Source organism: Impatiens glandulifera, chromosome 3 (assembly GCF_907164915.1).
Source record: "Impatiens glandulifera chromosome 3, dImpGla2.1, whole genome shotgun sequence".
NCBI lineage: Eukaryota > Viridiplantae > Streptophyta > Magnoliopsida > Ericales > Balsaminaceae > Impatiens > Impatiens glandulifera.
This window is the reverse complement of record NC_061864.1, coordinates 4690025-4715544: the sequence shown is the minus strand read 5'-3', so window position 1 is coordinate 4715544 and position 25520 is coordinate 4690025. Positions and strand designations below refer to the sequence as shown.

Below are 25520 nucleotides of genomic sequence, written 5' to 3'. Positions count from 1 at the left end.
ACAAATAAGTATTTGAAATAACCTTTCAAATCAAAAATTTTCTGCCGAACCATCCGGCTTGACCAAATTTTAGCCATTCACCCGTTTCGAAATCCGACCGATCGGACAATATATTTTAAAACCTTAAATATTTCACTATAACTCACCCAACATAGTTTAAAAATGTTACGGCTAAATTGTGTCATAAATTATTTATATCAACACAAAATGTGTGATTTAAAAAAAAAATTAAAACTAAACTCACATGGGTGAAATCATGAAATATGTACAGAACAAAATTAGAAACCATCCTAAAATGCAGTCTTAATGCTTTAGTAGTTGTGACAATGATTTTTAATTAAGTTATCTTGTACTAATATGAATGAAGTACTTAAATTTCCATAATCAAGCCAGCAATTAAACAATAACAAAGTGTTTATTTATTTGATCTCAACAATTTCTTTTCTAATATAGAAATGAACTCTCACTTAATTTAATTTTTTTTGAATGGGAAGTGTATCGTTGGTGACTTTTGTCATTCAAACTACCTAATTAGTTTCGACTCAATAAATGATGCTATGTTTGATTACAGTCTTAATAAAAAAAAATGTATTATGTTTAGGGGAAAAGAAAGAATGTAAGATAGTACTAACTATTAACTATATTTTAAGTTAGGATAAAGTTTAGATTACTATAACATATGATACAAGCTGTAATATATTTATAAATAAATTAATAATAAGACCTAAAGTAAAACAAGACAGTCTTATTTAATTTTAGCACCGAAAGCATTTTTCTCTCTCTAAAGTCAAAAATGACCAATCTAGGGCGTAGCTTAGAAGTTAAAAAATCCCCATTAAATATAAATTAAAGGGTTTTATTTTATTTATTTATTATTAATATTAATATTAAGTTGGCAAAACGATAAATATTTACTCCAAACTTACTTCTCACCTAAATTACACCAATTTTCAATTCTCTCTCTCATTTCTTATTTTTTTTCTGTTTCTCTCTCTTATTTTTCTTGTCCCCAGAATTTTCTTGCCTTCCCTCCTCTTGATCTCTTCGTCTCTTTCAACCTCACCCCTTAAATTTTCCTAATTTATTTGGTAAGTAATTCATTTTTTTTCATATTTTTTCTCCGATTTTACTGCTTTCACTCTTAATATTTTTTTCAGAAGACTGTAAAATCCATAATATAAACCAACAAAATTATTATTTTTTTAGGTAATGATCTTTGTCAGCTTTGTTTATTTTTTGGGTCAGATCTGCTGTAATAAAGATAGTAGATTTTTATCCGAGCTATTTAGGGTTCTTCAGTCTTTGATTTTTTTTTTCAACAATGTTAGTTGTTTTACCCTTTTTATAGTTTAAGTTTTTATTTTCTTTCTACTAGGGTTTAGAAGCTTGTTGACGGTTGATCTGAGATTTTACAGCTTTGTTTTTTTTTTTTGAAACATGAATTGTCAGAGACAGATGTCTGGATCTGAGACAGGTGGTGTTGTAACGAATAGTTCTCCGTTCTCCATCGGCTTTCAAAAGTCTCCGTTGGTGGTTTCCTCCGAACAGCAACAACAGCCTGTCGTCCATAATATGCATTTTGCTTATGCCGGCGGAGATGGGTCGGCGGCGTTTAAGCCGGCGAGCGGTGGCTCTCCTCATTTTCAGTCTCCTGCAGCCGCAGTCCCATATGATCCAAACATGATGGGACAACCGGCAAAGAAGAAGAGAGGTCGGCCAAGGAGGTATGGTCCAGATGGGTCGATGTCACTTGGTCTGTCTCCGGCGGGTTCTGGTGGTTCCATGTCTCAGTCCGGCGGATCATTCGCTCCGACGTCACAGTCGCCTGCTTCACTTCATTCCTTGAAGAAGGTGAGAGGCCGTCCTCTTGGATCAAGCAAGAAGCAACAGTTACAAGCTTTGGGTATAAATTCTTATTTTATGTCTTCTTTAATTTTGATTCTAATGTTTAAAAAATAAAAATAAAAAAGATTACCTTTTTTGACTTGTTCTTGCTCTTCTTCTTCTGTGATTTTTTTATTTGTCTTAAAAAATACGGTCAGTTTGGCTTCAGCAGGCCGACAATATCATGTTTATTTATTTAATGTGAGAAAGAAAAAGTATAAACAGGAAAAAGAGACAGACGACAATAAGGGTTTTGCTTGTGCTGGGAATCAGTACTGTCTCTGGATGAAATGACTTATTTGCCCTTCTATGTTATTGATCATAACTTAGGAAGAAGAAGTGGAAATGGAAATGGAAGTGGATCATTAGTTTTTACTGCAGTAGTAAGAAAGTGTGATTGTTGTTTCTGGTGTTTTTAGCCATTTTCATCTGGCAGAGTAATTATTCTTGTATTGTTATTATCTTATATATGTTGATGTAAATTGATGAAAAATTGGGGTTAAATTTGTGCAGGTTCTGCTGGTTTTGGGTTTTTACCTCACGTGATTACTGTAAATGTTGGCGAGGTAACTACCTTCTATTGCACGCAATGCAAAGTTACATATCACAAGGATATCAAATTAAACACTATTTCTTCAATCTATACTTTTGGTTACCTTTTTTTATCGTCTTTCTTTGATGTTTGATTCTGACAATATTGGTTGGTGTTTTCAGGATGTATCATCGAAGATAATGTCCTTCTCTCAGAATGGGCCTAGGGCTGTTTGTGTTCTGTCTGCAAATGGATCTATATCCAATGTCACTCTTCGACAAGCTGCAACATCTGGCGGAACTGCAACATACGAGGTTCTATTCTTGTTGATGTTATTACTTTGAAAAAACTGTTTTGACATTTAAAAATATCTTGAACAGGGTCGGTTTGAGATTCTGTCACTTTCGGGGTCATTTCTGCTGACTGAAATTGGGGGGCAGCGAAGCAGGACTGGTGGGTTAAGTGTATCGTTAGCTGGACCAGACGGGCGTGTTCTTGGTGGTTCTGTTGCTGGGCTTTTAACTGCTGCATCCCCTGTTCAGGTCTGGTACTAAAAGAAACAATTGTATATAAGAATTTGAAAGCGGGTTTTATAATCCTGGGGTATATATTTTTGCAGGTTATTGTGGGCAGTTTCATAGCAGATGGTGGGGATCAAAAGAAATCTAAGACAATGAATGAAAGGGAGCCTGCATCTGCACAGGCCAATGTTGGTTCGATAGGAGGTGGAGGAGTAGGTGGAGGTTCGACAGGTGGCAGCAGCTCGCCATCGCACGGAACTGCAAGTGAGTCTTCCGGTGGTGGTCCGGTGAGCCCCTTGCCGCCAATGAACAACAACAACAACCAGTGTAATAATAACAGCAATCCTCCTCCTCCTCAACAACAACCACCACCCTTTCCGATGATGCCTTGGAGGTGAGTTTGCAAGAAATTTGGCAATGGCAGCTAACATCTACTAGAGGGTCTGTCTGTGTTGTTGTAACTTAACCCTTTTTTTGTTGTGTAGTAGTTGTTGTTGTTGTTGTTGTTGTGCAGGATATGTCTTCCTACGAACTTCTGTGTTCTAGTACTAGTAGTAGTAATTTCTCTATCTATGGCTTGTTAAAGGTGTTCTTAGTTAGGGCAACTCTAGAGAGAACAGACTGAGGAAGAAGATGATGATGTTTTTAGTATTGTCTTGTATTTTGAGAGAGGAATGAATGTTTGTCCTTTGTAGCAGTATCTATTTAACCCTTGTAATTGTAGTACACTTCCATTCATTAGTGTGTGTTAATTGTTGAGTACTATATAGGGACCATACCATTTAGGTTCATTCAAATGTTGGGAGGGAAGGAAACATCTCTAAGGGAATTGCTGGCAGCACACAATGGGACAAAATGGACTAGTTAAAGAGGTCAAACATGATAAATCAGTAATTCAATCGGTCCCAAAGATAGACACTTAAGAGGGTTCCCTAATGACGCCTCTTTTACTTGTTTCTAATCTAGGAAACTTTAACCCTTTTGCATCCAATATTACCTCTACTGGAACAGTAACAAAAGGGTGAGTTGGGACTGTGGACATTGAAATCAGCAAATATGCTATATTTTCTATATCCATCCTATCTTTATTTATTCCCTTTTCTAGCCTTTTCCTAAAGTCTTGAATTCGAGTCCAAGACAAGTTCAATTGTCTGATAAAGTGTGTTTACGGGATATGCATTCTTATCTTCTATCCGATAAGCGCAAAGAATTTACCCACCGATCGGGAAAATAGGAGTCGAGCTCCCAATTACAGCAGTTTCCACAATACCAGAAAAGAGAAAACCACTTTACTTAATAAAATAATTCTCAATTAAATCAAATTCTTCTTATAATAAATAAATATAATAAATTCAGATTTGTTTTTTATGTTTCTAAAAATCATATTTAAATACAATTAATCTATAAATGTAATTTGAGCATTAAGTTTAGATTTGTTTGTTAGACCCATATTTTTATTTTATGTATTATCTCATTGAAATATTGATAAATATTTATTAAAATAACTGACCAATAACCAATAAATCAATGGTTTTATTTAAGACTACTTACCTAGAAATTGGAATGTGCTTCTCCATGTAATTAACATTGGCAAAACTTTTGTATTTTCTTAAAACATTTTTTTTTTAAATATATATCTTTTGGATTATTTCTTTATTTTTGTGTATTATTTTGCACATACTAATACTTTATAATTCCGGTTACTAAGCTGGTATTTTTATTCTTTCTTAAAATTGTTTTGGATTTTGATATTATCTATCTCATTTGTTTTGACTAATTGAATTAAGAATGTTTTAATCTTATTGTGATTGGTGGTTCATATAATGTATTTCGAATACATTGTTATTCTTCTTTAGATTTAGATTCTGTATTATTGAACAGCCTTCCTATATTAAACATTGTATGATATATGTATATATAATAAATAATAATATTTATACTTAAATCACCCTGATCATCATTCTTTCCATTATACATTTATTGTTTTAAAAAAAACTTTAAGTAAATAAAAACTAATAATTATATATTAAAACTTTATCCAAACAAATTTTAAATCCATACTTTTCTCAATCAAATATAAAATAATTTATTCTGAAAAACAAGATAAACATATATAATTAAAATATAAATCCCTAATTATTATTATTTTTTTTAATGAACTATGCTATTACAATACCAAGAACTAGCTAGAACTTGATATACTATATAATTATTATGAATATTGAAATCTGAACTGAAGAAAGAAAAAGTAACTAAGAGGATGTCCAACTGGTCTCTTTACGAATTCTGGCTTCTTCTTCATTAGAAAAATCAGTCTGAATATCAAAATAATGACGAACGCCTTCAATAGTCAAATCCTTGATATTATCAACATGTTTCTTAATGAGAATTTGAAGCAGATGAGTCACCTCTAGATAATTAGCAGCAAGCGTGAGATTCATCAGCTGTTCGCGATTGAGTCTGCTCAAGAATTTAGAATCCAATGAAACCATCAATTTATCATGATTATTACTCTCATCATCATCAGATTCATCGCGGGGACGAGAACGGCGATCGCAATAAGTTAAGATGATAGCCAAAGTCTTTCTGTCAACGTTTGGGATCGGAATTACATCATCATCATCCCAATCCTCTTCAATGATGGAGCTTAACATCTTAGACATTGACGCGGTGCGCTCCGAAACACTAAACTCCTTACCGTCGGAACTAATCACCCTTATCACTTTCGGATCATCGCCTGAGTTTGACATCTTGATCTCTGAAACTCTTTTGGGAGTTTTATGAAAGAGGAATTACTGATTACTTTATCATGGATGGCTTATGACCTAATTTATAACCGTCTGCTAATACTTTTCCGAAAAGGAATAGATTTTATATATACTTTTAACAGTTTGCTATTAAAAAGGAAGAAATAAAAGCGGTTACATAATATATTAAAACTATTGAAATACTCTATTTATTTTTATTAAAAATTATTGTTTAAAATATATATTTGATATTTTCATTTAAATTAGTAAATAATATTTTGAATTAATATATATATTTTAATAAGTTTAATAATTTTTGTTTTTTAGAGAAAATATCAAGTTTTATTTAAAACAAATTACACATTTTGCCGAATTTAAAAGTCACAGTAAATTAAAAAATATATACATATAAAGAATTAATTCATTAATTCAAATAAAAAATTACATATCTTAAACAACAAACAAGAAAGAAATATCTTATATCTAATAATTTAAAATATATGGGGATGAAAACGATCGGGAATGGAGTCTCTTCCTTGTTGCGCTTGTTGGAGATGGATTTTGAGCGCATAATTGTTCATCTCAAGGGTTCTCATCTGCTCCTGATATTGGGATATGATCTGTTTAAGATTTTCAACTTCCCGTTTCTTATCATCTTCGGATTCTGTATGGTTTTGATGCTGAATCGAAACTGCTCTCTTCAGAATAGTGTTGTCCCTCGTCAATGCTTCAATTTTTTCTATCATAATGTTCTGCTTATGAATCATGTGTTTTGATGCATTTAATTCATGATGTATGCTCTTGACAGCGGAATCCAAAACATTACCGCATTCATTCAGAATTCTTACAAGATCCTGAATATCCGTATCAGGAAAGAGAAATCTGAGCTGATCCACAAGTGCCGAAGGACATGGATGAACTGGAGAACTCGACGAAGAAGAAGAAGAAAGCCGGATCCTCTTCCGTTGCGGGAGATCTTCAGAAATAAACCACCTCTTGCACAGAATAGATGACATCTCGTTCAATCTAATTCCTCCCGACTTTAGCGAATTGGAAAACCCTAGACGGGAGAGTTATTCAATTTCGAATTCGTTCTCTGCCGATAACAGTTCGATTAGAAGAAGAAAACTAGAAGAGAAGATATACATACAAAACGAATGTTTAGGGGTTCTATTTATATATAAAAGATATAATATAATATAATATAAACAGAATATTATATATATTAATTATTATTTCGGTTATCTATTTAATATTTTAACTTAATATTTTTATTTTAAAATAATAAAATACTTCTAAAATATAATTTTTTTTAAATAACATAATAATTTTAAAATATATATATATATATAATTTATTTATAAGTATTAAAATCAATTATATATTTAAATAAAATACTTTTACACAATTATTTTATCTTAAAATCTTAATTATTTTTATTTTTATTTATAATATACTTATATATTTTTTATAATCTTATAAAAAAATGTTAAAATAAACCATTATATTGTTTAAAAATATTTTATTTGTATATTAAAAAATTAAAAACAGATTATACATAGATTATAATTATTAATTTTATTAAAAACTTAAAATTAAATCATAATTTTAAAATCTTTTACTATTTATTATTTAAATAAAATCATTAAGTTAAAATATAAAATAAATATTATAAAATAATCATTTATTTGTAAAAGATTTTTTCGTTTTAATTAATGGTGTGGCTATTTGTATTACGTGCATCTTAGGGGTTACTAAGGCCTTGTTTGCTTCTCTAGTTTTTTATAATTCATTTATTTTCTTCTTTTAGTTTTAGTTGTTCTCATTAATCTGTAAAAAATAATAGAGAAATGATATTCTCAACAACAAGTAGCGAAAGCAAGGCCACGAATCCTACGTGGCCTTGTCAGCTATGAGAGAGAAAAAAAATAAAAATAAAATTGAAATTTTTTATTTCCCTCAAAACCAAAAATCCTATTATTTTTATATTTCTATTTCCCCCCAAAACCAAAATCTTATTATTTCTCTCTCTTTTGTTTCATTCTCTCTCTTTCTCTTTTGTTTCATTTTTCCTAAACCCACCGGCGATTCTCTTCTTTCAGTTTCACCGACTTCTCTTCCGATCGATCGAAATGGTAAAACTTCTTCCTTTAATGAAACGTTTCATTTTTTCCCAAAACCAAAACCCCCACGACAATCTCTCTCTTTATTTTTCGTTTCCATTTCCCAAAACCCAACCCACTATCGATCTTACTGAAACGTTTCATCGATTTCTTATCTTCTGATCGATTGAAATATAAAGTCTTTTTTATTTCTTTCGTTTATCTTCCGTTCGAAATGATTGTCATATCAATATTTATGTTTAACGTTTATGGTTTAGCTGCTGAATCGATTTAGATTAGAGTTCTAAAAGATCTGGATCTTCATACATGACCTACAAATCAAATTAACATTATAATAAAATTATTGACAAGAAATGCTAGTTTCGGGACCAGAAAAGCTGGTTTTGGGACCAGAAAAGCTGGTTTCGGGACCCGAAACGGCAAAAAAAAAAAAGTTTTTTTTGGGAAATGAGTGGTTTCGGGACCCGAAATGAGTGGTTTCGGGACCAGAAATGAGTGATTTCGGGACACTTTTTTTAAATTTTTTTTAATATGAATCTTATAAAATCAAAAATAATTGAAGATAATGTTATTATACTAGAAATTTACATAATTAAACATTTATTTACAATGTTACAATCTGTCATTTATATCACATTTAAAATACAACCTACAATTTGAGAGATCTCAAATAATCTCATTTCTTCATTATCTTGATCAATAAGAAGATTTGGATCTTCATACATGACCTACAAATCAAATTAACATTACAATAAGATTATTGGTTTATAAAAAAATAAAATAGCAATAAAAGATCGTATAGAAACCATTTCAGAGTTTGAAATCACCCTAAAATGGTGATTTCGGGACCAAAAATGCTGGTTTCAGGACCAGAAAAACTGGTTTCGGGACCCGAAATGAGTAGTTTCGGGATCCGAAACGGTAAAAAAAAAAAAAAAAATTTTTTTTTTTTGGAAATGAGTGGTTTCGGGACCCGAAATGAGTGATTTCGGGACACTTTTTTTTTAATTTTTTTTAATCTGAAACATTATAATGAATCTTAGAAAATCAAAAATAATTGAAGATAATGTTATTATACTAGAAATTTACATAATTAAACATTTATTTACAATGTTACAATCTGTCATTTATATCACATTTAAAATATAACCTACAATTTGAGAGATCTCAAATAATCTCATTTCTTCATTAACTTAATCAATAAGAAGATTTGGATCTTCATACATGACCTACAAATCAAATTAACATTACAATAAGATTATTGGTTTATACAAAAATAAAATAGCCATAAAAGATCGTATAAAAACCATTTCGGAGTTTGAAATCACCTTAAAATGGTGATTTCGGGACAAAAAAATGCTGGTTTCGGGACCAGAAAAGCTGGTTTCGGGACCCGAAATAAGTAGTTTCGGAACCCGAAACGGCAAAAAAAAAAAATTTTTTTTTTTTTTTTGGAAATGAGTGGTTTCGGGACCCGAAATGAGTGATTTCGAGACCAGAAATGGTTTTTCTTACAACCTAATTGAAATAAGTTCTGCAACTAAACTCATAACAACAGCCAAACATTATATAATCATACTTTCGGGTCCCGAAATCACATTTTCGGGACCCATAACAGCCAAACATTATACAATCATACTTTCGGGTCTCCAAACCATCCATTTCCGGACCCATAATGCAGCAAATACACAATAATCATAGTTTTCTATCGTTAAAATCATTAAAATCATTAAAATCCCTAACCCTAACCGCAAAAAGCTAAACGATCTTCAAATCATTAAAATGATCTACGATTCTAAAAGAGAAAATGTTATTTACTTTGTCCTTTGAGATCTAGGAGATTTTGAAGTCTTGTATGGAGATGTACCTGGACCACCAGCCTGAAAAGATAGTATGAAATGAACACGAAGGCAGACAATGAAGTGAACATACACGAAAGAGTTCTCTTACCATTTTCGATCGAAAGAAGATGAAGAAAGTAGAAGAAGTCGGGGATGTCGGAGAGAAAAATCGCCTGAGAAGAAATCGGGGTTCGCCGAAAGTGATAAATGAAAATAAGAAAGAGAGGAAAGAAGAAAGAGGGGGAAACTGAAATATTTAATTTTTTTTATTTTGTTTTGCTTTTTCTCTCTCATAGCCACGTAGGATTCGTGGCCTTACTTTCGCTAACTCTTCGTGGGGTTTATCATACCTCAAAATAATATATATATAAACCCAAATAAATATTTCTAAAATAAAAAATATTTGAATAAAGGTCTATTTATTTGAATTTTATTTTGTTTATAAAATGACATTTTATATAGACATCATTTTCGTGTATCACATTTTTATTATTATTTTAGACTTATGATCTATGATAACAACATAATAGTATTTTTTAGAAAAATAAATTGATACAAACATAGAGAATGTTTAAATTTTAAATAATCTTTAAACACATATATTTTCATATAATAAATAAATAACATAATAAACAAATAAGATGTAAAATTATATATATTTTTTAAAAGGGTCGAGAAGCAGGTGAGACATAATGTCGATGTCTTTTTTCACTTGTAACCAAACACCGAATTAATAATAGAATGTTAAAACATGTGTACACCTATCTAATTAATCAATATTAAGACATTAAAATTTATAGTCAATTTATTATTATTATTTTCGGTCTAAACCCTAAGAGATCTTTACATTATTTTCTAATCAAATTTGTTATACTAAAGCTCTACAAGTATTTCATGGATAATGTGTCATTCTTTTGAGGAGTTAATAAATCTCACAACTGTTGAGCAAGTGAACATATAGTTAAATCCAATTATTTTATTGGATTTATATTAAATTAAAATTAAAATTAAAATAATTTACATAGTAATATAATCCATAATATTATACTTATTAAATTTGAATTAGATTGAGTATGAAATAATTTAATATAATTTATTTTTTTTATCTAAATATTTAATAAGCTTATTTATTTTACTTTCTTAATTAATGTTTAATATATATATATATATAAATCACTCATAAACTAATTGATGTGAAAAAACTAAAAGAAATAATTTATTAAAAAAATGATTTTTTAAATTTTAGGGAAAATTAAAACCAAAATATATATTGCGGTAAAATAAGTAAAATGTGGAAAATATATCTTATTTGGATATTTGAATAATCATAATTCAATTCGTTATTTAATGTAATCCAAATTCAATTCATTCCGAACTCAAACTAATTCAAAATACTAAATCAAAATTAGTATTTCGAATTCGGATCTGATTGAATTTCATATTTATCCGTTTAATCTTCGGCCCTAGTTGTAAGCTCCATATATCTATTGTGAATGAGCATCTTTTAAAGAGATTGACAATGTCTTCATCTCTAGTGCATAAGACACTGTGTACACCTAATGATATAGTTGATTTTGTCTTTATGTCATGAGTCTCTTATGTTACGTAAACCTAATGATAAAATGGTATTTGTTCCATGTTAGTTGACAACCTATCAATGAACTCGGCACATTCCAAACTTTCACAGTAGCAAAATTTTTGGTCCTCCTCAATTTTACATTTATTAGTATTGCGTCTCGCTCCACAAAGGACAATATATTTCACTTGTGCAAGAATGCATAGATAGTGAAGTCGGGATGATTGGCTAGACTCATCAAAGAAAAAATAATATAAAATTAGATTATTCAAAATCTAAATTTAGAAAAATGTAAAAGAAGATGATGGAAGTTTCACAAAAATGATAGAAGTAATCCACTAATGACGAGCGTCATAAAAGTAATATTCATCAAACCAACAGAAATTATGTGAATGGTTGCAGCAATAAGGAGACAAAAGTAGTCTAATCTGTCTAATTCTATATATACTAGTCAATAATATATATATATATTACAAAAAAGATCAAATAGAAAAATATATCCATTATATATAAAAGTAATTATGCTAGATGAAAATTCATTTCATTATATATATAAATAAAAGTAGTTATGTTAGATGAAGATTCATTTCATTTTGTCATAATAAGTGGAACTATTCAGACTAATAACTATTTTTCTGTTTTAATTGTTGCTCAAAAATCAACTCACATTCTTATGATATCCCTCGTAGGCTACATTGTTGTATTGGTGAAACTTAAATAATTTGACATGAACAAGGTCGAACAGTGGAGAGTCAAAAATTCTTTTCTTAAAATACTAGTAAAAAAAGGTCAACGGTAAAAATGGCTAGAATTGAATAATAACAACAACTCAAAAAGCGGTTGACATCCGTTATCAGAGTCTCCGTAGGCATTACTCAAACATGAAATATCAACCATTTTGGGCCGGTTGTTATTACTCAATAACAACCGTTTTGTGAGCGGATGTTATTAAGCAATATCAACGGCTCTAAGGACGGTTCTTATTAAACAATTGCAACCGTTTTACATGCAATTGTTATTAAGCAATATCAACCTTTTTAAAAAAATGTTGTTATTACTCAATATTAACGGACATAAAACCTGTTGTTATTAAGAAACTATAAAAGTGGCTGTAATTTCTTAATTATAATGGTGGTTGATATTTTTTATTCCAAATTTATAAAAAAAATTATTTCAATTATTTAATTAAAAATCACTTTAAAATAAATTTAATTATTTTATACAAAATTTCAAATTACAAGATAATTTTTAAATATAATTTCAAAATTAACATTAAAACAATTTATTTCCAATACAAACAAATACTACATTTAAATACAAAAAAATATTCATAATACAAAAAATAATAATTCGATCATCATCTTCTATCATCTATTTCTTTTTTCTTCAACATAAATCTCCTCTTCTTCATAATTAACTACCTCCTCTTCTTCACAATTAATTTCGTCTAAATTCTCTTCTTCACAATTAATTTCGTCCAAATTTAGTATACCTACATATAAAGACATTTATAACCTAAATAATTAAAAATTAAAGTTAATAATATAAACATTGTTGGAGGAATATGTTTAATCTATTTAACAACTTCTTAGTATACCACAAACTTCAAAAACCTGATTATACAATGATAATGTTACCTATAAAGCAAATGAGAAAGGAATTAAGAGCATTGATTTAAAGGAGAAGAGTTGTCAATGGAATTTGAGAGCATATGTTGAAGGATGAGAGAGAGATTGAGGAGAGAATAAATAATCGAGGTCATAAAAATAAAGGTTGTGGGAAGAGAGGTGATTGAGGAAAGAAGAAGTTATTAGATGATAGAGAATTAATTAATTATTTTTGTATAACAACCCATGATTTTAATGATATTTTAATTATATATATATATATATTATATTTTAACAAATTTAATTACTTAAATATTATATATATATATATATATATTAACTATTAAATATTATATATAAATATAAATTATTAAATTTAAAATTTTTAAAAAATATTTAATATCAATTATTTTTAAAATGGTAATATTATATTTATATTTATATTTATATTTATATTTATATTTATATTTATATTTATATTTATATTTATATTTATATTTATATTTATATTTATATTTATATTTACATTTACATTTACTCTATTAAATAAAAAATCAAATTAATTTATATAAAAATTTTAAATTTAAAATATATTATATGTATATTTTATTAAATAAATATGAATATTTCAAATTTAATTATATATATATATATATTTATTTTATTACATAATATATGAAATTATATTATGTTTTTAAATTTAAAATATATTGTCATCAAATTTTAGTTTTTTTAATTATTATTTAATATTTATATTCTTTATATATAATTCATACAATTAATTATTAATAAATTCATATATATTTATATAAATAATTATTAATTATATTTTAAATTTAATAAAAATATATGATTATATATCTTTCTTAATTTCTCTCTAATCTCTTTCCACTTATTAATTTTTTTCTTTAATCTTAAATTTTAATTTCTCCTTTTTAATTTTTAATAATATTTTATTATTCTTATTAAATATTAAAATTTATTAATATTTTATAGTTTTCATAAACACTAAATCTTATTAATATATTATTTTTACTTTCCCTACAAAAAAATATTCCTTCGTATATATATATATATTTATATGTAATTTTTGAGTTATTTTTATTTATTTTATATGAGGAATAAAAGTGAGATAATATATATATATATATATATATATATATATATATATATATATATATATATATTATCTCACTTTTATTCCTCATATAAAATAAATAAAAATAACTCAAAAATTACATATAAATTCCCATAACAACTTTTAATAAAAATATTGAATAATTTCTTTTTTATTAAAAGAATAAAATTTATTAAAATATAATATAACAAAATTTATACAAAAATTTCAGTAATAAAAGTTTAAGTAATAAAATTTGCAATATAAAAAAAATAATTTAAAATAATACATATCAGAATAAGTCTTAAAATAACGGTTAACATTGCCCATTTATATCAACGGTTTTTAAAATGTTAATATAGATGAGTTAATATCAACCGTTTTAAAAGTGGTTGATATTGAATTCCTTTATATCAACCGTTGTGGGGTCAATATCAACTGTTTTAAAATTCCGTTAATATAGATGAGTTAATACCAACCGCGTTTTAAGAGCGGTTGATATATATTGACCCCCTTTATATCAACAATTTTTAAGAACGGTTGATAATGAACCCCTTTATATCAACTATTTTTAAAACGGTTCGTATTGCTCCTTTAATATTCATCGTTGAACAAACGGTTATTATTTTTAGTTACGTTTTTTTACTAGTTTAAACATGACACTCTTAATATACTTCAGTCACAATTAAAAGGGGTTTTCTATTGTAAATTCTTATTGAATCTATCAAAATATAACTCACTAGTCACTAGTAAAAGAGTGTTTTGTTATATCATTATTAGACTAATATTTGAAGTTCAATTTTAACTTAAGTCTTATTATAAGTGTTCTTGGCTAGTTGTGAAAGGTGATGATAATAGAAGATTATTATTTTTGTATATATGTTCTCTCTTTAACTAGACCTATAAGTTTATATCTAAATGTAAATAGATGTTTTGTTCTCAGATTACTTATAAATATGATTTTAAGCTATTGATTAATTGACAAATATTCTGTTACTCATAATCAAGCATAAAAAGTTAAGCAAAATATAAAAATAATTATGTTGGATTGTCATAATTTGGAATAAAAAATTGATCATAATTAATTAGTGTTTTATTGATTTTTTTTATATATATTGGGTTTTTTTAATTAATTTTAATTTTTAATATTAACATATCAAAATAATCAAAAAGATATTAAAACAAACTGCTCATATATTCAACTCAATAAATATAAATATAAAATTTTCATTATATAAAAAGATAGTTCAAACATAAATAGTGATACTAAAATAACAAAATCACAATTTGGATTTTTATAAAAAATAATGACTGTACGACTTGTGTTACTTACTAAGTTAAGACTGAAAAAAAATTAAGAGTTCATACGTAGAGTAGTATATTAAAAGAATGATTAAATTAAATTTAAGGAGGATTTAGAAGAAATTAAATTGTTGAGTTGTAATTAATCTAGTAATTAAAAATGGAGAGATTGATTGTTGCTTGCACGTCTTAACCAAAATGAAGTAATTAGTAATTAATTAGCAGAGAAAGTAAGTGCAGATGGTAGTAATTATTAGAGATATTTTCACTATTATTGGTTGTAGCCAATAATCTTTAAATAATGATAAATAAATATATAATGTAGTATATAGCTAGCTAATCTATTATCTACCCTACTGTCTTAGGTTTAGGCTTTTGTGAATTGTGATGGTTGCAATCAACCAAATCTCTTCCTTCAATTATTTCATATCCATACAAAATTTTAATAGAATGGGTTTTTTTAAGGATAAAAGTATTTTCATTTACTGAAAATTCAAAATATATATATATATATATTTAAAATTATATATTGAAAAGTAATAAAAAAAATTAGAAATATTTTTTATCCTTTAAATTAGATAAAAATAATAATTAATATATATATATTTATAAATGAAAAATGAATCTCATATTTTTAATCTTAAACTTGTAATAGATTAAAAGTATTATATTTTGAAAAACACCAAATATTCATTTTGTATAGTCAAATTTATAATATTATTGAAATTTTTGAATAACTACTCTATTTTACAAAAGTGTAGTATTTATATTTTTATTTTGAATGAGAAATAGTACAATGATGGTTATATATTATATAAGGTTATTTAAGATTTTATTAGTTTGTATTGAAAAAATAAATATGGTAAAATAAATTTTAATAGTTTGTATTGAAAAAATAAATATGGTAAAATAAAATAATAGGTTATTTGAGTTTTTAATTGGTTAAATTATGATAATATGTTTTGTATTTAAATTTTATAAAAATATAATAAAAGTATTTTTATTAATAAATTTAATAATTTAATTGTTAGGAAATTAAATTTTAAAAAAGAACATCAAGAAAAACAGTGCAGGCCTAGGGTAATAAGACAAGTAAGGTCCCACCTAGAGCAACCTACACCATGAATTTATCCATCTTAAAAATATTTTAACATTATTAATAAATATGTTATAATGTACCAATTAAATATTATATTGATGCAATAAATTTATAAATTCAAACTTAGGCACCATTATTTTATTGACTTTAATATATATATATTATATATGGCCATTTAAAAAAATATATAGGCAGCATTATTTTTTTTTTTTGTCATGTCTTCACATTATTTTCTAACTAGTTATTTAGATAATTCTCAAATAATTTATTAATTATATTATTATTTAATATTTAATATTTATTAATATCTTTCTAAAAATATTACCTAAATAATTTTAAATAACTAAATTTCCTATATATTTAAATAAACAAGGTCTATCAGATTAGGATTACTATTACACATAAAATATATTTTTATGATAATTTGATATAAAAGAATAAAGTTAAAGAACAGAAGAAATAAAGAAACTTTGAAAGCCAGACGTTGCATTCCGGGTCACCTGGGCAATATTTTTTATTACATTTTTTTTTATTCTATCAACCTAAACTAATTTCAATCCAACACATAAGAATAAGAAAGATTTCACCTACTTAAAAACTTTCAAATTAATAAAAGGAAAAGTAAGAAATAAAAATAAAATGAATAATCTCAAAATAAAGATTATAGCTAATAATAATACGAGAGTAAATGACATATGGCGTAATCTGATTAACTAAATAAATAAATAAAAAATTCTCCATTATCATCCTTTATTATTTTTCCAGCTAGAGAAAATATGACAAGCCATTATCTCCTCAATTTTCTCTCTAGAATCCCCTATCACTTATTTAATAATATTCAATATCGATTAAATGTTATGTCATACACTAATGGAAAGTCTGAAACCAAAAATAATTAAAATGATTTTTATGCCTTATAAATAATCAAGTTAATTTTAGATTACTTTGATTTATCTTATTATCATTCAGTTTATGTATTAAACGTTTCTTATACTTATGTGTTTGATACCATTAATTTAAAGTTTATTATTTTATTTGTTTCAAATTATTTAATTTATTCTTTAACATTAGAAAAATTTATTCAACCACCCAAGAATTTAATTTCAAATGAAAGCGTTTTGAGTTGAAAAGAATATTTATCATGATTGTGAGGTTGGGATGTCTTACTAATTTTTTATTTATAAAAATAAAAAATAAAATAGAATGACATACTAAATTTCTTTTATTTATGTATTAATTTTTATAATCTTTATGAATAAAATATGCTAATACTTAAAATATATTTTATTTTATTCCTTTGCACGCAAACATTAGTTATTTGACATGATATTATTGTAACAACGTATTACTAAAAAAAATTGTATGAATCTAACCCTTTATATATAAGAAGTTATGGCCTATCAAAAGTAAATTTAGTTTTTATTTATTTTTTTTTAGTTTTATCGCCTAAATTTATCCTAATCTAGTAAATAGGATTTACAAGGATTATTAATATTTGTAGCTTTTGAAATAGTAATATAAAAATATTTAGTTTCTTTCTAAAAGAAATTGATAGTTGAATCATTTTTAGTCATTTTAATTACTCTTTTAACTTAGGAGAATGCGTTTTATTTTTATTTTCATCACGTATATTTGAGTTGATGTTGCGTTTATTCGGTTCGGCGTCCTATTTAGTCGGATCGAATTTTTCATTTCGAATTCTATAGTCTGAATAATCCTCTCAATTGTTTGTTAATCGTTTGCTGCTCATACCATCTGTTTGTGTTGATAATTATTACTCGAGTCCGTGTTGTCCCATTCTTAACAACAAATTAGATAAAATAATCAGATCTATAGTTATTTTTCATTTTTTCAATAATAATAAGTTACTCGATCCTTCGTATAAAAAACTTCTTATTGATTATATATAGATGATTACTTTTCTTTGACATTATTTTTTTTGGGTTGCCTACTATCTTTTTACTAAGAATATTTTTAATTGTTGGTAATAATATTTGGTATAGATTTTTTTGATACCGTGTCATTAATTCATTCAACTTGCTCAACTTCAACTGTCATCGTTCAAGAACTCGAGTCATGTCTTTGGAGGAATGCTAACCAATCGCATTATTGTTGGAATCTAATTACATTAATTAGAAGGTTTTTTTTTTAAATAGTTATATAATTTGATATATAGAATATTAATTTTGATTTTGTAAATATTATTTTATACTATTTATTAATTAATTTTTAACCTATAACCGCTATTTAAATTTAGTATATCATTCATAAATAAATAAAAAAAATTGACATGGCATTGTAGTGGATGATATAGTTTCAGTGAAACGTCAATCAAAAATTAATAATGAATGAAGGAGGGAAGGGTAGGTTAAATAGGTAGGTACAAGGTCTAGGTAGGGACCCCTCCGACACGACTTTTTTCAACCAAAACAGGTCCCCGCCCCCACCACACGTGCATCCTCTTTTTTCATTTTTAATATTTACTTTATTTCATAATTAAATTTCAGAGATTGATCTTTGGGTTTTAAGTTTATTTTAAGATTTTTTTATCTAAAACATAATCATTATTTCATACATTTAATTACTTTTTTTTATTAAAATACTTATATTATATTTGATTAACCTTAAATATATATATATAGTACTCCTGAAATTGATATTTATAAAATTAGAATTTGGAGATATAATTTTAATTCTTAAATAATTAAATTTGGTAGAATGTAAAATACAATTAAAATTTCAATCAATAATTATTATTTTGAATTTAAAATATTAAAAATATTTATTAAGTTAATATTTGATATTTTATTTTTAATTTATGAAGTTAAAATGTTAAATCAATTTTTTTTTAATTTAATTTTTTTTTATTAAATTTGAATTATCATATTTAACAAACTAATATTTTATTTTAATAAAGTAGATAATATATATTAAAATTATATTTTTTTATATATTTTTTTTTAAACTTAATTGGGAATAAATATCACAAGAACGTTCTTTTTTTTTTAATCCAAACAAATAAATGATATTTAGAGAAAAATAAAAAAATATATATACATAATCAAGGTCTTAATTTACCAAACAAACTATAAATCACTACCATTTATGTACAACAATAGCCTTTTTATAATATATATTTAATATTTAATTTAAATATAAATATAAAATACTATAACTACATCAACAAATTATTAATTTATGTAGAAATATAGGTTATAGACTTCCACATAAATTAAATATAGAACGTTCTTATTTAATAAGCTATATATCATGTTAATTTCTACATTTAAAAATCAATAATTTATATATTTATAATTATTAAAATCAATAATAATTGGTTTAAATTAAATATTTTAAACTATAATTATTAAAATCAATAATAATTGGTTTAATTTTTTTTATCATGTTCTTTTTGTTTGAATGGGAGTTCATTGAACTAATACTTTTTGCAACTTTGTTAAATAACTAAAAATTGTTATCTTTAAAATAAAATTAAGATTAATATTTTATTCGAAAAAAATACAACAATTTATCAAGATATTTAGAATAGTGTAAAACTAAATTATCCTTATTAATATAATTAATAATTTATCTCAAGTGAGAATTCAGTCTTTTATTTTCAAATAAATAATTAAATTATTCTTAATATTACTAATTTATAATGTGATAAAAAGTATTTTAACTAATATTAATTTTTGAAAAGACAACACAAATTATAGTAAAACATATAAACAATTCAAACAAAGTTTAATACAAGACATAACGACATAACAATAAATGTGAAAAGTTAATCTTACAATAATTCAAAATAAAACATAAAATCCTTTTTTTAATCTTAAAACTGAAAAAGTTGAAATTAGTGTGTAGCTAAAATAATTTTCAATGTTGATCCATAATAAATAAATGAAAAAGTAACAAAAGAGTTGCTACGTCATCAATAGCTAAAAATAAAATCTAAGTATTTTACAGTTTTGAATTTGGTGAATTTTTCTTCCTTCTTTTTGCAATTGGTTATTGATAAGTGATCTTAAGTAATTTAAAAAAAAAAAAAACACTCACCCATTTGGTGCAATCTAATAATGTAGAGATATTTTCAAGATTTTGAATCTTGTGGACATTGAATTTTGTCTATATATATAAATGTTTAATACATTTATATTATTTTAAAATACTTTTATTGATTTCATATATATATATATTTGATATTTTTTAAATATTATATATAAATTTAATAAAAAGTGTAAAAATAATATATTTTAAATTATTTATTTTATAAGTTAAAATTATTGAGTAATTTAAAATTTATATAATAAAAAACATATAAGACAAAAAAAAATTAAAATTGGTGTGAAACTGAATTTAAACATATAAATATTATTAATTTTGTTAATATATATATATATATATATTTTAAAATATTATTTTATGTAAACTAATATTTCAAAAAAAATATTAAAAATTAAATTTTAAATAAATTATTATTAATATTATTTTCCTAAACTCAGTGATCTAAATGTTTCCAAATTGAACCTGGTGGAAAATGTATATTGTAAGTAATTATTGCTTTAACAAATGTGATTATTTAAGGGTTACTAAATAATAATAAGCTCAAAGTGAGATATATTTTCACTTCATTCTTAAATTTAAGATTTTAATGTAAAAAACGACCAGAGTTCGGACACTTAAGGTCGTGTTTGGTATGATTTTTTTTTCTTTTAAAATTCTATACAAATCAGATAATATTTAACTCCTTTATTATCTATCACATCACTAAATTCATTATTCAAAATATTAAATTACATTTCATTTTTATCAAAAAATTAATTTTTACTTCCTTAAAATCATCACCTATCATCCCTCTACTCACTTAATTTTTAAAAAACTCTATAAAATAAGGCCTTAAGTCTCCATGAGTTATATTTTTGAAGCCCTATTCTCAATTTATTGAAGTGAACTTAGCATGTGATAAGATTTTGTTTAATCCCATCAATTTTAAATAACTTGATTCAACTTATATGTACAACCTATTTATTTTTTAAATTTATAATATTAATTATATATTTATTAATTTAATTTTAAATATTAAATTCTTTTTTATTAATATATAATTTAAATATTAATAAATAATTTAAATATTAAATTTATTTTTTATTTATATTTATTTTTAAAAAACAAAACTTAAATATATAATGCAATATTATAGATTATAAAAATATTTTTTTATTATAATGTTTTATATAACACAAAATTTAAATATGAGAAATGAATTTAGACGAGAATAACGTGATACAACTAATTGGTTAAAAAATAAAATAAATTTTTTTTTCTTTATACTTATTTTTTTTACTAATCAATTAGGTGATGTCATTATTTATCTGTTTCTTCTCATTTAAATATATAATTTTTAATATTTTATTTTCAGTTTCTCTATAATTAATTGACTTAAAGAGTGAAATTAGATACTTATTTTTAACTTTAAAATTACTTAATATCATAAATTTATTTTATTTTTATATATTTAATAATCTATTTCTTTATTACATCATTATTTTAATAATAAAATTATTCAATTAAAATACAAAAAATATTTAGATTTTAATAATTTATCTTATAAGAAACTTCAAATATATATATTTTCCTCAAATAATATTAAAAAAAATAGTTAAAAAAAAAACAAAAACAAAAAACATGATCAAACTAGCCCTAAGAGAAATGGATGATCTCATGGTGTCCATATATATTGTATTCTGATAATGGGGGGCTCTCTACTATACCACGACTATTGTACGCAACCACCCTACTACTTACTATATACTACTACTATTACTATTACTATTCATTTTTTCATTGCAATAAATAATATAATAATATAATAATCTGCGCACGCATAAATCTGGACTACTCTGCAACCGACTTCGCATTTATTTCCATATCCATTCTTCTTTCTTTTCTTTTCTTTTCTTACCAAATTATATATCAAATTTATATTTTCTTAGTTAGAAATCAAACTCAGTCATTTAAACACAATTGTTTTCACTTAAAAGAAGTAAGCTACTTTTAATTAATCACCCTACTATATATATTATTATTAAATATAAAACGGGCACTAGTAGTACTAGATTGATGGATGGGGGGAGGGGGATTCTTCTTGTTGTTGTTGTTTTTTTCCCTATTATGGACAACTCCATTTTCAGCTGCCCTGATCAAGCTTCCTTCTCTCCCTTCTTCTTCTTCTAGCTGCTTAGCATTTATTATCAGATCTACTACTCCTACTACCACTATTTATTTCATTTCTCACTCTTCAATCTTTCTCTCGTTGATTTCAGTGCTCCTCTCTCTCTCTCCTCCATCCATCCATCCTAAATCTAATTAATTAATTTCATCCATTTTGCTTCTTCTTCTTGTTCGATCATCATCATCATGGAATTAGACTTGTTATGCGAACTGGGAGAAGAAGTAAACGAGCAGGGTCTGCCACCCGGATTCAGGTTTCATCCCACCGATGAAGAGCTCATTACCTTTTACCTTTCTTCCAAGGTCTTCTTCAATGCCTCCTCCTCTTCCATCCTTCCCACTATCACCGAGGTTGATCTCAACCGCTGCGAGCCATGGGACCTTCCAGGTATATATGTGTAAATATGTTTTATATATGAATCGCATGCAATTCAATTCAATATTGCAATTCAATATGCAGAGGCGGCGAGAACAGGGGAGAGAGAATGGTATCTGTTCAGCTTGAGAGACAGAAAGTACCCTACAGGGCTGAGGACCAACAGGGCCACCGGAGCTGGCTACTGGAAGGCCACCGGGAAAGATAAAGAGGTCTACTCTTCTTCAAATAACAGCAACCACCGTCTCATGATTGGAATGAAGAAGACACTCGTCTTTTACAAAGGAAGGGCTCCCCGCGGCGATAAGACTCGCTGGGTCATGCACGAGTTCCGCCTCGACGGCCACCTCCTCTCTTCTTCCCGCCACCACCCATTCACAGTAAATAATACTCTCTTTCTCTTCATTGAATTAACAGCTAGCTATAGCTAAATAATTTGCTTTTTTCAGGAAGAATGGGTGATATGCAAAGTCTATCACAAACTTGGGGGGGACAAAACTAAAAACCCTCTTCTCCTACCACCACCCCAAACCAACTACCTCTTTGACAGGATGCTTTCTTCTTCCTCCAACAATAATCACTTTCCTCCATTAATGGACGCCATAACCTCTTCAAACTCAGCTAATCTACCATTTCATCACTACCCTCAAGAAGAAACATTTCATCTCAACAAACTAATTAGATCCCTTAACCCTCCATCATTACCAGACCCATTTAATTCCTTCCTAATGAATAATAATAATAATAATGACATCCAACTACCACCGGCAGTTCCCACTTCCTCCTCCACCTGTTCTGGCAACAACAACAACAACAACAACAGAATAGTAGACAGACAAACCAACAACTGCATGTCACATCAACAAGATCTTCTTCATCAACCCACTATTAATACTACTGTTCCTAAACAGTTCAAGACAGAAACCAACTGCTTCACTTCCGGCCAGCTAATGATGAACGATCCTTACTACGGCCAGCTCTTTGGCCAGAATGATTTGGGTTTTATGTCTCCGGATAATTATGCTTATGATGTTGCCCTAAGAAAGAACTGGCCTCATTTTATCTAGATCGAAATCAGTATAATAATTAAGCTAGAATTAGCATGCATGTTATAATTAGTATATTCGAGCTGTATGACCATGAATATTATTATTGGTCATCTTTGCTAGAACTCATGTGTTGTCTTAATTTGATTATGATTATGGAATCCTAACATTATATATATATATATTAGTATATTTTCGTGTTTATCTTCTTTCCATAAGATTTCTTTGACGAAAACCATCTCGAATTATAGAGATCTTCTGATCAATAATCCACATGATTAACAACAAAATCAGAACCATGCCAGTTTTCACGCAACTTTAAAACCATTAAACGTTCAAAAGCAAAGGGTAATCAATTTCATATCAAACAATGAAAACATCCCCTTAACTGGGGTATTCAGTCAATAAGAGAGAGCACATGGCCAAAATCTATAGGCATATTACACATATAGCTTTGCTCTAAGTTATTCAAAGAGAAACAACAACTTCCAACCAACACAAAGGAGAATGCAACAGAACTCCAGAACGCGAACCTTCTCAATGTCTGAGTCCTGAACCACCAAGACCCAATTGTTTCATAGTTAGCTAACAACAACAACAACAAAAAGGTCAACTGGCTAGCATATATAAATAGTTGTATAAGATGTTTTGGCTTTGAAATGAAGAACCTTCTTTTATGTCACTTGTAAAAATGATATTCTGTAAGATTACTTAGGTCACGGCAGTCATATAGAGAGAAGGATTGATTGCATCTACCTTCACCCAACATATAAGATGCTGACAAACTATATTCTGCCAATAGATTGAAGTTGAATTCTAACCAATTTAAGCACAAAAGACAACTTTTGGAAGCTCGAAAGATATTCCAATGATTGAATCATTCAATATTAAATTCAGGGTACTTCTGAGAACAAGTGATGAAATCTTTATGATGTATGGAATTAACAACAGCAAAATCAAATACGGGATCAAAAAGTCTAGAGATCGCCCTAGTATATAAAAAAAACAGAAGATCTAAAAGCCCTAGAACGGCGTCAGACATGATTCATCGAAAAATTGGAAATCAAAAGGTAAAAAAGTGTAGGAAAACGAACCATTAGAGTGAAGGAAGGAGGCAAAATCTATTTGGCGGAGGATTCCTGCTGCGTCTTCTTGGCAAAATAGACGTAATCGGGCGGAGAATAGAGAATGGAGGCGATCATGGCTCCAGGAAGAACGCCGTATTTCGCCAGCACGGCCAGCTTAGCCACCAAAGGCTCTCCCCTCATAAACGTCATTTTTAGTCCGATTGCTTTGCTGCAATTCTCTCTCTCTCTCTCTCTCTCTCAAAAGTAAACCTTGGCCAGACGAAGATTGATTGCCCTGTTTTCCTCAATTTAAAGGAGAAAAATAAACCTTAACCTATTCCCAAATATTATTGTTTATTTAACCCCTTAATTTTTAAAAAATGTTAATAATTAACCTGTCTTTTTCTACAACTTATCTTATTTAGTTCCCCAGTTCCGACTCGAGTTG

The 25520-nt window shown here is 26.8% G+C and overlaps 4 protein-coding genes and 1 long non-coding RNA gene across 6 annotated transcripts; 2 read left to right on the top strand and 3 right to left on the bottom strand.

Annotated features, from left to right (window-relative positions):
- The first annotated feature begins 947 nt into the window (after positions 1-947).
- On the top strand, positions 948-3637 carry LOC124932732 (AT-hook motif nuclear-localized protein 10). 2 transcript variants are annotated; one of them, XM_047473410.1, is made up of 6 exons: positions 948-1088; positions 1452-1903; positions 2398-2450; positions 2599-2730; positions 2797-2958; positions 3036-3637. In XM_047473410.1, exons 2-6 carry the CDS (start codon positions 1456-1458, stop codon positions 3333-3335), a joined length of 1095 nt encoding a protein of 364 aa, XP_047329366.1. In that variant the 5' UTR covers positions 948-1088; positions 1452-1455; the 3' UTR covers positions 3336-3637. The 2 variants fall into 2 exon arrangements, with proteins under 2 accessions (XP_047329366.1, XP_047329365.1); XM_047473409.1 differs by lacking the exon at positions 948-1088 and having other exon boundaries at positions 1335-1903.
- A 1552-nt stretch (positions 3638-5189) lies between these two features.
- On the bottom strand, positions 5190-5687 carry LOC124928956 (SKP1-like protein 5). The gene has a single exon (XM_047469211.1). The coding sequence runs from the start codon at positions 5685-5687 to the stop codon at positions 5190-5192; it is 498 nt and encodes a 165-aa protein (XP_047325167.1).
- Positions 5688-6175: 488 nt separating this feature from the next.
- LOC124928955 lies at positions 6176-6700 on the bottom strand. Its single transcript, XM_047469210.1, has one exon. The coding sequence runs from the start codon at positions 6698-6700 to the stop codon at positions 6176-6178; it is 525 nt and encodes a 174-aa protein (XP_047325166.1).
- A 16000-nt stretch (positions 6701-22700) lies between these two features.
- LOC124932666 (protein CUP-SHAPED COTYLEDON 3) lies at positions 22701-24098 on the top strand. The gene is made up of 3 exons (XM_047473331.1): positions 22701-22971; positions 23044-23339; positions 23409-24098. Exons 1-3 carry the CDS (start codon positions 22770-22772, stop codon positions 24024-24026), a joined length of 1116 nt encoding a protein of 371 aa, XP_047329287.1. The 5' UTR covers positions 22701-22769; the 3' UTR covers positions 24027-24098.
- Positions 24099-24342: 244 nt separating this feature from the next.
- LOC124931885 lies at positions 24343-25375 on the bottom strand. The gene is made up of 2 exons (XR_007098722.1): positions 25100-25375; positions 24343-24556 (listed from the first exon to the last, which is right to left on the bottom strand). It is a non-coding gene; the product is annotated as an uncharacterized LOC124931885 (long non-coding RNA).
- Between the last annotated feature and the right edge of the window lie 145 nt (positions 25376-25520).